At 42.6% G+C, this 16,579-nt stretch overlaps 1 protein-coding gene across 3 annotated transcripts; it reads left to right on the top strand.

Moving 5' to 3' along the window:
- Positions 1 to 1,184: 1,184 nt before the first annotated feature.
- Positions 1,185 to 16,356, top strand: cep85 (centrosomal protein 85). 3 transcript variants are annotated; one of them, XM_034697007.1, is made up of 15 exons: positions 1,194 to 1,500; positions 2,027 to 2,082; positions 2,398 to 2,457; positions 2,573 to 2,704; positions 6,365 to 7,158; positions 9,954 to 10,084; positions 11,225 to 11,342; positions 11,444 to 11,629; positions 12,008 to 12,160; positions 12,250 to 12,404; positions 12,511 to 12,628; positions 13,264 to 13,314; positions 13,869 to 13,976; positions 14,064 to 14,307; positions 14,431 to 16,356. In XM_034697007.1, the coding sequence occupies exons 2-15, from the start codon at positions 2,070 to 2,072 to the stop codon at positions 14,592 to 14,594; spliced, it is 2,427 nt and encodes an 808-aa protein (XP_034552898.1). In that variant the 5' UTR covers positions 1,194 to 1,500; positions 2,027 to 2,069; the 3' UTR covers positions 14,595 to 16,356. The 3 variants fall into 3 exon arrangements, with proteins under 3 accessions (XP_034552900.1, XP_034552898.1, XP_034552899.1); XM_034697008.1 differs by lacking the exon at positions 1,194 to 1,500 and adding an exon at positions 1,725 to 1,922; XM_034697009.1 differs by lacking the exon at positions 2,027 to 2,082 and having other exon boundaries at positions 1,185 to 1,500.
- Positions 16,357 to 16,579: the final 223 nt, after the last annotated feature.

Raw genomic sequence — 16,579 nt, 5'->3', positions numbered from 1 at the left:
TAAGCTTAGTCTGATAGTCTGATCAAGACTAACGACCCGGTTGTATCTGAGCATATGGTTGCAGCGAGAACTGAACATGTTTTTGCTGATGACTCAGAGGTTGAACAGAGAAAGGTCCTCTAGTTTGGAATGAAATTATTGTATTTCGTCGTCAGACCAAGAAATTGAATTAAATCATCACAAGTCACGAGTGTTTTTTATTTTTATTTGTTTTTTTCTTATTTAGAGTAGCCAACAATACCAGTTGCTGTTAATTCAGTAAATGGCAACTGCTTTAGGTCACAGTTTTCGATAGATATGTGGCCTATCACATTAAACTTTGGTGACCCATTTTAGTGATACAGTATTTTACACTATTGCGCACATGTGTGACCCAATTTCCTCGCACAAACTGCTGTCAGCATTGTGGTATTTTCACTTCTTAGTCACCAAAAGCTATTCATCCTGTTGTGAACAAACATTCAGTCATTCTGAAAAGCAGAAGTATTAGACATCAGCCAACTGGATGCGAGATTATTTCACTTAATAAAATTGACATTTATTTTATTCATTTGAGAAATATGTATTATAATTGTTTATTAATTTTAATTCATGCAATTTATTTCACATTAAAAAAAGACAGTATTTCTCTGCTGTTTTTTTCTAGTTAAAAGCAGCCTGCATTAAACTGACAACTTTTTTTTTATATTTAACCTTTAAGTAATTAAATTAACTGGAATTACTTTTTGTGGTGTAACTTAATAAGATAAAGATTATGTGATGTTTAGTGTTTAAAGTGATGAATGGTCAGGCTGCTCCCCCATTACAAGAGTTTTGTATGCAGATAGACCAAGTAGGACAGCAAATAGAAGTGACGGTGTCATACACCACAGATCTTCTGAATTTGGCAAATCAGCCCTCTCTATTAGAGTAACAACTGTAAAATTAAGTAAAATTAAATCAAATCAAATAAAAAATAAACAAAACAAAAAACAAAACAAAACAAATAAATAAATAAAATACAAATAAATACATATTTAAATTTTTTAGAACTTATAAAGTCTGCAAAAGTCCTATTTTCTAAATAGTCAAGTCTCTAAATGCATCTTGATTAGGTGCGTTCGTTTTGAGTACCTGCTGGGGTTTTCAGTCACATGACAGAATGACTACATATTCTTGTTGATTCAGCAGCGACATTTGAAGTCCAGTCTTGAGAACACAGACACCACAGTTTTTGTGCTGTAGCCCGCAAACGCAACCCCTGAGATCTCATATTCCTTGTCGACAGGAGACACTCTACACGGTTTTTAAGACACCACAAAGCGCCGCTCTCCCCCGGGTGTCCCAGTGACTCGAAACAAGCGTCCACCGAGCTCTGCCTGGTTGTCTCCATCAGAGCGATCTGCTCAGTCGGCTAGCGGAACAACAGCAGCAGCAGCGGATGGTACAGATTCCGCGTTGGAAGAAGCCAGCATCAAACCGAGATTTGTTACTGTTTTCTGTCTTTATATGAAACACAAGGTAAAGTTCTCTTTTTGTCAACACTAACGTTAAACTAGCTCCAGGTGTGAAAGTAAGAAAGCTTTGCAGAGATTTGTTAATTTGAACTCAACGCTGTGTTAGCCTGTTAGCTAGCTTGTAAGACGGAAACGGTTTTGTCTTGGATTAGCTAAAATGCTTTAACGATGCAGAACATCACAGGGACGTTTCTACAGTAATGGGGCTCATGAAATGAAGTTCAAACAACTATAATGTATAGTGTACGTCAATGCCACATTCTGCTAGAATCCTATTATAACATTCAATTTAGCGATTAGTCACGTTTAGCTTCTAGCTTGTCCTGATTGGTGAAGTGTTGGCGTGCAGTTTTCTTCATGCTGGTCAAGAGAGTCAGTTTGTTACAACCAGGACTGCTTGTAACCGTCGATCTAATCTCAGCTCAAGTAATGCACAACTTCCTGTAACCTCTCAGGGACATATCTGTTTGTGTAACTCATTATGTAACGGTAATACATGTGCTCGTGTTGTTATTTTTGTTGCTACTCAGATCAGTCTGTCGTCGAGGCTGTTTCTGGCATGTTGAGGGGCAGATGAGTTTGATAGGTGAGCAATGAAGAGTCCAACTCAGACAGCTGCTCCTACAAAACGACCCTTAGTTCAAACACTGCTAGAAAAGAGCTTTTGAGGACATGTCAGTCCTCTGGGTCACTGCCACAAACTCAGAGTCACCCCTGCTCATTGCACTTAGTTATAAAGATCAAATCACTGGATCAAACAGACACAGACTAAACAGATCAATAACACAGGCCAAGAATTTGTAGATTGGGTAATGTTTTTTCAAACTAAGCAATCTTTATTTAGTGTAATCAGTTTGTCTGTACAGATTGGTCATGTAATTGATTGTCTTCTTTCCCCCAGGTGACATTGTCGTGTATGGAATGAAAACTTCACAGAGATATATTGAATCCAAACTAGCGGGTAAGTTGAGACTCAACTGTTAAAAAAAAAAATCCCCAGGCCCTGTATGAGTTCAGCATTTGTTGATGATATGCTCCTCTTGTTGCTGTTGTCTTGTTTCACAAATATACATTAGCCCGCTTTGCTGACATGGAGTGGCAGACGCCAGCTGTGTCAGAGAAGTTCCAAAGCCGTTTTGGCCGTCGGCCTGGAACATCGGACAGCGGGGACACTGGTCTTGGCACCTCGGCATCTGACAGCACAGAAGGTGATGACTCTTGCTTGTTCTTCCACTGCCTTTTGCGTGCATTATGTAACACGGGATGAAGTCAGTCTGTCAGTCAGTCTGTGATGGGGCTCTCATTTGCACTTTACATGCATGCTACGTATACACTGTACATATCAGTGTTCTGCCACTGATATTCTTGACTTTTAAATTGAATTATAAACTGACTTGAAAGTTGAAATTTTGTAATGAGAGACGCCACAAATGCCCAGTGACTTAACCCTAACTCCCTCTATGAGCTAAAAAAAGACTTTGTCATCATGCGTGTGTTGTTGTTTGTGTCTTGTGTTTTTTATAGAGTAGTAAATGTGTTCATGATGTACTGTGAGTGCTTGGGAGATATGCAGAGGTAGATGAAAGTCACAGTCTGAAATGTTTTGCTGCACTACTCTGGCGTATAGGTTAATTAATTGGTAGGATACGTTGCTGGGATGCGAGGACAAGTCTGCTAAATGGACACAGGACCTTGCCTTTGGCGTGGAATGTCACAATAAAATAGTTTTTATCATATATACCATCAGGATTTAAATGGAGCCATCCCAGTGGAGAAAATCTGAAATCTCACTGGAGATGATCGGAGTGTCTGTGTGCTATATTTATATGTGTTTACACAGAGTGGAACAAATAACAGACACGCAGTATCAGGATGGTTGCATGTAATAGATGGACAGCTGGGCTGGATGATCCCATGTTGTTCAGGAAACATGACAAAATCATTGCATGGAAAAATCATCAGAAGGGCTCTTTAGGGTTCAAACTGTCACAAAGCTGCTTTTCATGGCAGGGCTGCCAGATTCAAACTGTTCCTTATAAGAACAAACAGGTTCAAACTTTCAACAAGTAACATGTTTGTGTTTGCTTCCCCCGAGGTAGCAAACCTAATGGTTACAAAGAAAGGTTGGATTTTACCAAACACAGTCCTCACAGTTGTGTTACTGCAAGCTATGTATCTATCACTACATGTTAACCCTAGAACACTATCGCTACAATTAGTAACACCATCACTAACACCGGGTGTTTTTTACCCGATATAATATACCCAATAAAAAGTACTTTTCATCGAAATATATCAAGATATGTTAATACATGACAAATTGGAGTAGTGTTCTTTTATTTTCAACTGTGCCATGTCTAACAAAGTGATAAAAATGTATCATGGGGGGACCCTATAAAAATCTGGGACCAAAAATTTCTAAAACAAAAAATGATGAAACTGGAGACTTGGTGTTCGGTCCACCCTTCCCTGGGACGTTTGAGACTTCCCTGGTGAAGGCACAGTCTCCTTGACACACAAACAGCTGCAGGAGAGAGAAACAAAAAAGGATGAAAATCACCTGAACATGCACCTTTAGGAAAAACAGGGTTTTGGAGTAGGGAAACACCCACGCCTTTAAAGACGATGTTGACGCTACCCAGGGACCCGTGACAAACTCAACATAATGAAAACCATATAGATGTGTTTGCTCAGGTAAAAATCACTCAGTGATAGTGTTCTAGGGTTAAGCACACTCCTTCCTAGTGTGTTGCATTTACAAGACCTCTGCACACCTCCATTTACACACCTGGATAAACATCCATAATCCTGAAAGAGTCTGTGTAAACTACACTTAGTCATTGTAGTAGATGCATAACTTCTACACCCTCCACATACCTTCATATACGTTGTTTTTAGTGAGTCCAGTGTTATGTTAAAAGCCCTGTACATACTATTCACTGAGCACAGGTCTTGTACAACAGCATTCTTAGAAGCAGTGAAGCTGCCTTCAGGCTCATTCATGTTTCAGGTCTTCACTAGATTTCATCCGTTTTTAGATTTGCATGCTTTTTTCAACACATGCGTATTCCTGTTTATCTAGTGTGTGGTATCGTTACTGGATTTGAATTTAAAGCTGCTGTCATAATGTGAGCTTTTTATTTTTCCTACTACGAATGACAGCTACAACTGTTGAACACTTGACTGTTGCTGGTGCAGCTTCGTCCTGGTGCTTCAACTGACATATGTGCCTAGCAACATACAGTTAGCCCCAAATTAAGTCAAATAATGACCTGGTGTAGACAACACTGTTCAGCATGCTTGGTGTAATTAAACTGCTGTAGAGCACGGGTCTTTTGTTTATTACAAAGGGACATTTGTTCAATGCAGTAGCCAGGTGTTATCAAGACACTGAGTTTTACAGCTGGTTGATTTCGTAATATACTTTCAGAGGACAGGAATGTTTGTCGAGCAAACCTCCTGAAAATGTTCTGCATGTAGGGTAGTTTAGACTTGTTCAAGGCAGCCGATCCAGTGTCATTGAAGCCTGGAGCCTCCTTTTTATATTTGAGGTTTCATCTTCATGGAAGTCCGTTTCTTTCTGTGATATTCTCACCTTTCTACGGATGGTCACTTCCCTCTCTGATTACAAAGAGTCTTTAGGGAAACCAAATTGCAGCTCTGACTGAGCAGACCCTTCACCCTTAGTTTTGACTTTGTGTGTGTGTGTGTGTGTGTGTGTGTGTGTGTGTGTGTGTGTGTGTGTGTGTGTGTGTGTGTGTGTGTGTGTGTGTGTGTGTGTGTGTGTGTGTGTGTGTGTGTGTGTGTGTGTGTGGGAGGGGGCAAGGTGCTTAAATAAGAGGCACCCACCACAGATCATTCCGTAATTTGAGAGGTGGGCTATAAATACCCCTAACCTTTCCGGTGTATGCCTGTTTGTGTGTTTGTGCAGGGCTTGATACTGACTTGTTCGGCTGTTCGAGGACAATACGGCTTTGGGCACAGAGCCTGTCTGCCGCGACGCTAACAGTCTTAGCTTCCAGAGGTTTGATCCGGCCCAGACATGCAGGGGACAAGTCGTTGTTTGCGCTTTAAGACTTCTGCTGCTCAGCTCTCCTCGATTCAGCCGTAGAGGAAAAAATGCCTCGGCAAATAACACGTTTGTTGCGTTCAAGTGAATGCCAGATTTCCAGACTTCAGCAGGTCTCTCAGGTTTGTAAATGTGCTGGAATCAGAGTTATGTAACTTCAAAGTGTTGGGGCTTGCTTGGTGGAGATGTTTGTAGGTGGCTTGCAGTGTTCTTCTCTGTGTTACTGAAGCTCTCTGTAAGCATAATGTGATCTCTGAGGTTGCTAAATGAAGACTGTTCTCAGTTTTGTGCATGTTTACTGGGATGGATTGGGTGTGTGTGCTCTGTAAAGTGATCTCAGAGTGCTTATCTTCGTATGTTGTGAAGGGAATAATTATAAGGGTTTATGCTAATTAAAGTAAGACCCTTTCGTCAGCAGTTCTACCCTAGCCCTTAGCTGAGGGACATGGCCACAAACACAAGATATATCAATACCCTTCTGCGACATATTGTCTTTGTTAATCTTGTAAAAGAGAGCTTTATTCTATGCATTGGTTTAAGTCTATTAAAAGCTTATTCCCTGGGTTGAGTCAGTCGGAGCCGGTTAATTCTTTTCAGTGGTGACACCTCATCATCAAAGTAGGCCACCCATAAACCCTGCTGCATCTACTTTACATCACTGCCTGAAAATAGAGGAAATGGCCTGCAGTAGTGCTCCACATACTCTGCACTGATTTAACAAGGTCTGTGTGTGTTTAAATACGAGACAATAACAACCTAACTCATTTCTAATGTCGCTTTTTTTTATTTTACTCTTCAGATTTCTGCAGTACCAGCAGCAGCAGCCCCCCTTTCCAGCCCATCCGCAGTCAGATCCCCATACCCACCGCACATGTCATGCCATCCACGGCCGGAGCCTCGGCCTCCAAGCCCCAGGCATGCCTCCAGGAGGACTCCCTCTCCTCAGAGGGTCACCGGTCTTCCTCTGGCTCCAGAACACCGAGCGGCTCCACCTCAAAGTCTTCCTCTCTCTCTAAATCAGCTTCTTCCCCCAACTTGGACGCTCAGACTGGTGCGGGAGCTGATCTTGTCGGGACAAAGCCGGACTGCCTGAGTCGCTACAGGAGCCTCGTCAATGGGCTGGACCACTCACTCTTCCCTTTAGATCACACACAGGTGGATGAGGGCCAGAGGTTTGACACTCCTGCCGTGGAGCCTACGCTAAATCAGTCAGCCTTGCTGGGGGGGTTATGCCCCGATGTCAGACTCCGATTACAGGTGACCGGGATTAGAGACGCCTCAGACTGTGTGTCTGAGGCCTACAGAGGAGGCATGGAGCACAGTTATAAGGTTCTGCCTGAAGCTAGGCCTGGGGTTCCAGTTACTGCAGAAACCTGTAATCAGAGGGGAAGTCAGCCTGGTGCAGCCGGATCCCCTGGACTTTATGCAAACCCTCTCAGCCTGCAGACTCAGGCTCTGCTGAGGGAGCACGCAGCCTCCAAGGGTTATGAACCATTGCGACAGGACAGATGTGGTGAACTCTCCAGCTGGCAGCAACAACAGCAACATAAGCAGCAACTGGAGACTTTACGGATGCAAGTGGAACAAATGCAGGTAAGCATTTTTCCTCCATAGGAGTGAAGTAGCAGTGGAATAACATGTCCCAGCACAGGCATGTGGTTTTAACCTGCACAGAGGATCAAAGGCTGCTGTTGCTAGCTCAAGGAGCCACACTCAGCAAATCATCTGGTAGTGTTTACCTGTAGACACTGTGATCCCGTATGTAGCTGCGTTTGGCTCAATTTGGACTGTTTTCTGAGAGGTTTCTCACCTACAGGCTGGTGAGAAAGTTTGACTTTCCATTTCTGCTTAACAACTAGGAAATTAGTCACCTTAGACCATCTAGTTTCAAGTATTGTTTCTGCTCCGGTTTAAAGGTTCAACTCAGGGATAAAGGTCAATGGAGTAACCATGTGTAGTAGTTGTCGTCTGTTGTTCATGGACATTGAAATCTGGCCTGAAATGTACAGACTGACACACGTATATGGGTCAGCAGTGGAAAATAACGTCCCACTAAACAAAGCCTGAGGCCGTGTAGACACAATGTCCTATTTTAAAGCAGGGGATGACCAGTCTATACACAGAATGATTATTGTAAGATCTTGAAATGATTTTGTGATCTATGTTAGATTAGATTCAAAAGTTCATTTAACATTGAACAGACGTAACTCCTAATGGACGTATTGTAGCACCTGATTCACTTCTTTCTCAAAACAGTGGCAGAAAAGTTGTTGCACAATAACCGTTTCACCAGTGTTGACCAACGTGAAGTGACTGTCACTTCCACATACTGTGTGCTGACTCATGAACCGACACTTCACTTAATTATTTTCTTGTTTAGCATAACAAGACGTGGATAAATTGTCATATTCAACATCTTAACTGGACTCCATAAAAGGTTCTGACTGCTGTACAGGTTTTATTTATAATGATTGTTAGAAACGGTCTCATAACCTAAATGATCAGTGTAGGGCTGGGAGATAATTTGATAAAAATAATTATCGTGATAACATTTTTCTCAACCTAAATACAACAAATGCTGTTATTACACCCCCCAACCACTGGAAAGTGAGGGGGCGCTAATGTGCCTTAAACGCTAGTTGCCACCCAACAGTAGACAGAAGAAGAAGACTGCATTGAACAGCCAATCATGTCGCAGGGTGAGAGCATAGACTGTATAAATAATGGACGTAGTATCCGTGACGTCACCCATCTGTTCCTGAGTGCTGTTTCAAAGCCAATTGACGGAGGCAGCCATATTGGAAATGTGGAAATAAACCAGTCATAGTGTGACGTAAAGAGGTGGAGTTTGAGCCTCCTAGCCAACAGCTATGTGTTCCCATCCGGAAGTCAAGTCAGTCATGTCCTTATTTGGGCAAAAACTTGTAGTCTTAATATCTTCTGAACTGTCGCGTTAGAAAAAAATTCACCCCCGTACAGTGTGTGCCGATAGAGAAATTAGCTACGGAGAGCCAAGCCGTTTTTTGAACCAGGCTGTAAACATGTTTATTAATGCTGCAAAGATCGTCTTTTTTGAATTGGTGTCTATGTGGTTTCTGGTGTTTCTGCAGCCAGCCTCAAGCGGATTCTTTATGTCTTGCAGTTTATAACACTTCCGTATGGGCTTCATAGTTTGAGATCGGAGGTTGCCGCTTGGGTGAGAGGTAGGCGGGGTTTGAAGACGATTGGAGCGGAATGTACACACAGCTGAAACGAGCGACTGAAGAAAAATCAAAACATGCCATCTCAAAGCGGTGTCGTTAGTCTGACACTGAGCTGACTCTGCTTCAAGTATTAACTTATACACTTCATTAAATAAACTTTCAGGATGTGGGTAAAGGAAGAGCACAGAGACTAATTCTGCTGTGCATTTCAGACATGTTCAATGCCCACAGCGACGTAGTACAACTGAACACTGATTAACCGTGATGCGTTCACTAAACTGTAGGAAACAATAGAACTCTACTAAACGGATACACAGTATTCAAGTTGATTTATCTTTGTTGTAAATTTCAATCAAATTATGCAAATGAGAAAAAAAAAAATCTACAAACTAAAACTTCACAAAAATCTCATTTTACACTAAAGACCTGTTTCCTGTTAGCAGTGTCAGAAAAGATGGGTTCAAGAAGCTTAATAGAAAACTAAATCCAGATACAAACTAACAAACTGTCTTCAACTTTCACTCAGGACCAAAAATCTGCCTTTTAATTTAAATGAAATAATGATTTGATATTTATCGTGATAATTATAGATATCGACTGATATGAAAAATGTTATCGCGATAACACCTTTTTTTAATATCGCCCAGCTCTAGATCAGCGTTTGTAGTTTTAATGTGAGGGTAGCACTCATACATTCACTCATGTTGCTAATTTTATTCTTCAGGGCACCAAAATACAACAACGTTTGGCAACGCTCTCCGAATGTAAGAAGAGAGACTTTTAATAGTCACTGAGACGGGATTGCAGTCTATTTCAGTGAATGTTGGCGTGACCTGAAACTCAACTATTTCTTATTCATAATTTCAAAGCCACACAATTATGTTGTTGACAAAATATCTGCTGCTCCGTTGTCTCATGACGGCTGTGGTGTCTGATTATTTGATCTGGTGTCAGACCGAGCGAGACGAGCAGTGTTTGAATTGTGTTCTGGGGAGGGGGGACTATCTTTGTGATGTTGACAACATGTATTGTGTGTGCACTGTGCTCTATCTATACCGTGTAATATAAAGTGTGAGGATGTCAGTCATGATCACAACTGTTTGAAAACTGTCTCATCACTCTCCTATATTTCCTCCTCACGATGCGGCCTCTCACTCCCTCATGGTGTTTGTCTTTCTGTTTCAGATGATGAGCTCTGGAGTGAGTCAGTACCCGTCTCTGTACTCGACGCCCGTTCACACAGACTCTGGAAAGTGGGACGCCCTGGTCAAAGCCAGTGAGAGTCTGTTGAAGGAGAAGGAGCTCGTCATTGAGAGGTATGTGTTATTCATCAACACTTGTGTGAGGACACAGAGTACTGTGGTGTTGTGCAGTTTGTTGGTAGCATTAAAGAACATTACTTTGGTAATTCATTCATGCTGTTTTTAGTATCTATGTTTGACTTTGAACACGGGAAGTCTTGATCAGCTGTTTTTGGCCCTGATCTGATTTTGTGGGATTTAATATTTCTCGGTACAGAGTCCTGATCCAATACTTGAGTTTTACTAGATAATAGTTGCACAAGAGTTAAGAGTTGAAATGTAGTGTCAGAAGGAAGGACAAACCATGAATCAAGGAGACAGCATAAACCTGTATTCTCTACCACAGAGATTATCTGGTTGTCCTAAGCAATGAATTCAAACATCTTCTCTGTAATCTTTTTGTCCGTTTCACTCTTGAGGATATTCATCCATCCTTTTTAAAATCCAGAGTTTTCTTTGTTGGAGCAGGCTTTCTACTGTTCCTTTAGTGCATCCGTTACATGTTTGGTTTTCAGATGTTGTGTCAAATTGGTAGTATTGAACGCAGCTCTACTGCTACTGCCATACGAAATGAGCGTACTGCATATAATGCAAGTGGCTGCTGAACTGTTTTCACTTTCTTGTGGAAAATATTTCCAAGCTGTCGATATTTTTGCCACTGGGTTGCTAATGCAACAGAGTGTACAGTGTTTAGTGGGGATGCACTGAAAATTCGGCCACCAAAATTTTTCGGCCAAAATTGCCCAAAACTGTATTTTAGGTTTTCAGCCGAAATACTTTTTTTTACCGAAACAACACGGCCGAAACAGAATGTTGTGATGACACAAACAAAAAACGTGGTCAGTACCTGCTTGTCTGGATAAGGGCCAACATGTCTGCATCCATTATTCCTTTAATTGCAGCACTAAAGCGTCTTCTAAGCAAAGAGGTTGAGACGGACCACGGAGTGAAAACAATGAAAAGTACACTCTTAGAGTCTGTCAGCACATGTTTCACTGAGATCTATCAGTGACAGACGCCGTAAATGATGGGGTGAGATGCCCGGATCAGCTCCAATCTGATAGTTGAGATCAGGATCAGGACATCCCTACTCCTAATCCTACTACCTCTAAGGTGCTCTGAGGTGATTGTTTTTGTGTTGTTCTTGTAATGCAGACAAAAGCAGCACATGACCCAGTTGGAGCAGCGTCTGAGAGAGAGCGAGCTGCAGGTTCATGGAGCTCTCCTGGGACGAGGAGCTTCTTATGGGGATATGTGCATGCTGCGACTACAGGTTCATACAAACTACTCTGAAAACCCAGATATCATCTTTGCCTCCTAATGTCCTAGAAGGGCCCTTTTTTTAAACTTTGGTATCTCACTGTGGCTTTACAGGAGGCTCAGCGGGAGAACGTGTTCCTGAGGGCACAGTTTACTGAGCGCACAGACTGCGTTGTTCTGGAAAAGGCAGAGGCAGAGCGCAGACTTGGGGCAGTTGAGGCTGAGACGCGACGGCTAACCGACAGCCTGAAGGAGACGTGTGAGAGACACGCTGAAGAGATGAAGAAACAGGAAGAGAGGGTATGTACTTGCCTCACACAGTTTCCTGCCTTTCGGTGTTGTAACAGCAAAATGCGAAGAAGCATGACAGAGTATATGACTCTAAAAAGTTTGAAAGATGATTTGTGTGTTTACAAACTATTCACTTTGCTGCTATTTAAGTGCCATTGATGCATTAAAAACCTAGTGTTTAGTTAATGCCAGTAATAAAGAGAGAGCATAAGAATCGGGTCAAACTTCCTGCCACAGGGATAGCTGATACAAATGAAACAAACACACTGCAAAGGAAACTCTCCCCGGAGCTATAAATCACTTTCAAACTAAGAAGAGAAATAGATCTGTACTCGTTTTTACGAAGAAAGATAAAGTCCTTGACCAATATGTGACATTTGCCTGCAGATACGCAGCCGAGACAAGCACATCAACAACCTGAAGAAGAAGTGTCAGAAAGAGTCTGAGCTGAAGAGGGAGAACCAGCAGCGCATCGAGACTCTGGAGCGCTATCTAGCTGACCTGCCCACCTTGGAGGATTATCAGAGCCAGAACAAGCAGGTGAAGGACAGCTCTGATTCACGCTCATACACTCTCTCTCTGTGTCTACTGTATGTACATCATTAAACCTGGCCGTATGTTCCCATCAGCTTCTAGAGGCTGAGCAGCAGGTGACTCAGCTACAGGAGAAAGTAAGAGAAGCCGAGATCTGCCTGGAGACGACGCACTCCCAACTCCGAGAGAGAGACGCACATCTGGAGGATCAGAAACGCAGGGAGAGAGACCTGCTGACCACCATCACCGAGTACGAACACACCAAGTGGCATTCTTCTCAGCAAAAAGTGTTGATTCAAAAAGTAATAAATCATCACATTATGTGTGTCTGCATTTTTTATTTTTGTCCTCATCAGTATGCAGCAGCGGGTACAGCAGGGCCTGGAGGACGGAGCCAGACTGCCGTCTCTGGATGTGGAGAAGCTCCGAGGAGAGAACAACGCTCTGAGAGAGGAGCAGCAGAGACTAAAAAAGGTCTTTTGTCTGTTTTGTAATTTTTTTTGTGAATATTTGGGTGCATGAAATAGTCATGAGACAGCTTTTATATAAACAACTTTTTATTCATGAAGTTCAGAGGCTGTGCAAGTTGATAAATGTGGTGCTTGAATTTGTCTTTCTCAGAGTAGATTGCACAAACTGTTCTTTGCAATGTGACTTTACTTCAACTGTTTGTATGTTTGAGCCCAAAATGATTTGAGCTTCAAAAAACAACCCAGCTGAGCGAGCTTAGAGAACGTGTGTGTTCAGTTGAGTTGAACAAACGAGAAGTGCTTATTTCCCTGGAAGTACGTTTATGTAAATTGTGGTTAACGCTCTTAGCTGCAGATGTTCCATCAGAGGGTAAAACAACCTTTTCTAACTTCTATGTCGGTCTGGTTTCTCGTCGTTTTAAGGGTGTAGCTTCTCCTTTTTAGTGGCTTCTCTACGCTTGCTCTGCAACTTAGTGCTTCACCTGCAAAGTAAAAACACTGCCAGCTTTAAACACAAAGGACTGCTGTAACTGTACGTAGATTAGCCCACAATCTCCCAGTCCTGCAGAGCGGAAATGAGACAGATGTCATTTTGTATGAATTTGAATTTCTTTTAAAGCTCATTTCTTTTCTGAGCAGGTCATCGAGAAGCAACACCGAATGATGGAACAGCTCGGCTCCCAGATCCAGGTGTGTATCCATTCACATGTATCATGCTAATGTGTGTGCTTCTTAAGGCCAAATTCCACCAGATCCGGGTCAGGTCCATCTTTGATCCGTCACGGCACTGCATCTGATAAGTTTCTATTCTAGTCAACGTGTTAATTTCCACTGGATCCGCTCAGTTGGGTTCAAGCTGTGTCACTGCAGGTCTGAACGCAGAGGATCAGATACGCAAGACTATTTTTGCCGGATGCCGGAGCACGACGCATCAATTCAGCACAGAGCAGATGGATCGGGACAGGAAGTCAGGCACCAAAACAAAATAAAAACATCTGGTTAATTTTCAGAATAAAGCACTAGATCGTACTTCACTTAACTATGACAACAAAATGTCATTTAGAGCGTTATTTGACTCCAGCTGTCCGGCGGTCCTGCTCCGTGCTCCGTTCCGAAAATGGAACCGGTGGGTGTTGACGGATGAGAGCGCACGGAGCCGGACCGCAGCGGATCGGAGACAGACCTGACACAGATCTGGTGGAAGTCTCATGTTAGAGGGATTCACTGACTCTTTGTGTCTGCAGACTTTAGAGGAGCAGATATCTCAGGAGGAGAGCAGCTCTCAGGCTCTCAGAGAGGAGGTGTTGGCTAAAGAGCAGAATGTGTTGGAGCTCCACACAGCCATGAAGGAGGTGAGAAAAAAGAACCCCAATTCGCCTGTTTCTTTTTTAAGATTTGCGGAGAACCTTTGAGACGTATTAAACTTGTTTATGTTTCAGCTGTCAGCCCAGAACCAGGAGCTGATGGAGCAGAATCTGACCCTGCAGGAGCAGATGAGCGACCCAGAGCAGACCGGCACTAACCAGGCCTCCTCCACCCTGCAGCCTGCTGGCGCTCGTCTCACACAGAGGCTGCATTTAGAGATAGCCTCCTGCCTTAGCGACTTGCGCTCACTGTGCAGCATCCTGACCCAGAGAGCGCAGGGACAAGACCCCAACCTCTCCTTGCTGCTCGGCCTCACATGTAAGCACTACTTTAAATCTGTCTCCTGTCGGTAAAAGAGATAAGAGTACTATTTTTAAAGATCATAAAACCTTCCAGGAAAGTTGCACAACATAATCTAGAGTCTTTTTTTCTCTTCTCCAGCACCCCCGCCTGTAGGAGAGCAGCCCGAGGACTGGATGAGCCCTGAGGTGCTGCAGAAAAAACTAGTCGAAGCCCAGCAGCTCCGTCGGGATGTGGAGGAGCTACGCAATGTGATACTAGACCGTTATGCACAGGACATGGGAGAAAACTGTATCACCCAATAACCCTTGCACCCAGGTGTTGGAGGAAGAAACTTGCAGAAAGCCCCGCTTCACCTCTGGAGACTCTATAACAGGCATATCTATCAGTTACTGAATGTCAAAACGAGGACTGGATTTTAATCTTCTTTAAATGAGGACAGGAAAGCCCAAATGGTTTAGCTTCTCTTCCTCTGGACTGACTGAACGTCTATCCTCGAGTCGCCTGCCTGTAGCTCAGAAACCTCCCATCCCCCCGGTGAGTTCATCTATTTCAGTCCAAGGGCTAACAGGAAATAACTTACCTCTAATACTTGATTCTTAAGCATTGTGTGTGTATGCGTGTGTTTTTATGTAATGATGACATGATAGCGTCAGTTACCAAACAGTCTTATACTTTTCGTTCCACTCTTGTGGAAAGCTTTTTGTGTAGAAGTCCCACAAATATAATTTATTTGATGTTAATTTCCCTCAGCAGGGGGATTGTTCAAGAAGTGGTTGACAATCAACTGAAAGTATATAAATCTGTGCTTTTAACTGAATTCATGAGAAAATGTTACTAAAAATGCCATTATTTAAAATGGTGAACACTGTAACTTTAGACTCTGCTGTGAGGGGGAAAAACTGTACAAACTGAAAGGGTTCAAAACCAAAAAATCAGCTTCTCACACCAACGAGGCCTCACACAGTTTTTATACCAAAGAGAAACTCTGGTGGAGTCTGTGAATGTTCGTGAACGCTCCTCTCTGCTGCAGGCCTCGTTCTGAATGAACACCAACATGTGCCTTTCTGTCACGTTCGCAACCACAATGCTAATTTATTTTTTAGACCAACCACAAAGGGCTGTTTGCAGCGGACTCTTCCAATACAACCTGTCTCTCAGTGTATCAAACGGTAGGATAGTCGATACATTCCCTGACGCTGAATGTAGCAGATCTCTCTGGAGCCCGTGGAGGCCCCAACACTGTTTTTGTTTCTTTTCCTGTAAGATGAGTGAGGGTAAGTTCAGACTCTTCAATCTGTGTCGATGAAGAACGTCACAGAGAACTGTACATTTCAGGTTGATGATGGCTGAACGGCATTAGACAGAGTGGCTAACTCACTTAGGTATGACTGAGAAACAGTATTAACCTTCAGTATTATTTATTTGTTTTGTTTGCATTGACAACTCAGTGGGTCCTCCTAACACGTTGCTGTAACAATGTGCTAATTAATGCGTTTGAGCAAACTTGGCGTCCACGATGTGTAAAGGTCCCATGAAGTGGCTTTTTCGATTGTAACTTTCACGTGTGGTTTGTCCTGTTTTGTACGAGATAAAGATGTGCGAGGAGGGATTTAATGGAAGCAGTCATCAAGGATCTTTCATGTTCTTCGGAGGACAAGGGAAAATGTTCGAATCCCATGTGATGATGATGATTAGAAGAGGGGCTGGCTGGATCACCCCCTAAATCTCACATCACATAGTTCTCAGTGGAGTTTTGTATTTTACCCAAGTGCTGGAGAAGCCATTAAAAAAACGTGACACTTTAAAGAAGGTGAAAGGGATTTTAATATAAAAGAAATATGCAACATCATCCAGGGACACACAAGCCATTTTTCATTTCATGGGACCTTTTTTAAAACTCAAGTAGCACAAGATTTATCCTTGGAAAAGGTCAGGCTCCGCATGCCTTAACATCTCAATTGTTTTTGCAAAAGGGAAAAAGATGTTTATATTTTCATACTTTGGTCCTTGTTTGTATTTGCATATTTTAGAAATAAAGATTTTCTGCATTTTGTTTTGTTTGAAGGTGTTTCCTGTTTCATTTGATTGATTTTGAACTGCCGTTTTTGGTTCTCTTCTGTGTTAAAGACGATGATTACACACTCTGAGGAGGATTTCATTTATCAGACTGCCACACGATCGCTCCCTAAAAATACATTTCCCTGTTTTCAATGTCAGAACATTTAGTGTTTCAGAAATTCATCTTTCAATCGCAGGGAACCATTGAGGCAGATTTTCAGAGGAACAG

This window comes from Notolabrus celidotus, chromosome 12, assembly GCF_009762535.1.
Source record: "Notolabrus celidotus isolate fNotCel1 chromosome 12, fNotCel1.pri, whole genome shotgun sequence".
In the NCBI taxonomy this organism is placed as follows: Eukaryota; Metazoa; Chordata; class Actinopteri; order Labriformes; family Labridae; genus Notolabrus; species Notolabrus celidotus.
Note: the sequence above shows the minus strand (reverse complement) of the source record. Positions and strands in the feature narration are given on the sequence as shown.

Bases quoted from the DNA above. Each gene is read 5' to 3' on its own strand.
- cep85 (XM_034697007.1), top strand. The intron at 10,085-11,224 runs GTATGTGTTATT...CTTGTAATGCAG, and splicing joins AAGGAGCTCGTCATTGAGAG to ACAAAAGCAGCACATGACCC. The intron at 14,308-14,430 runs GTAAGCACTACT...TCTCTTCTCCAG, and splicing joins CTTGCTGCTCGGCCTCACAT to CACCCCCGCCTGTAGGAGAG.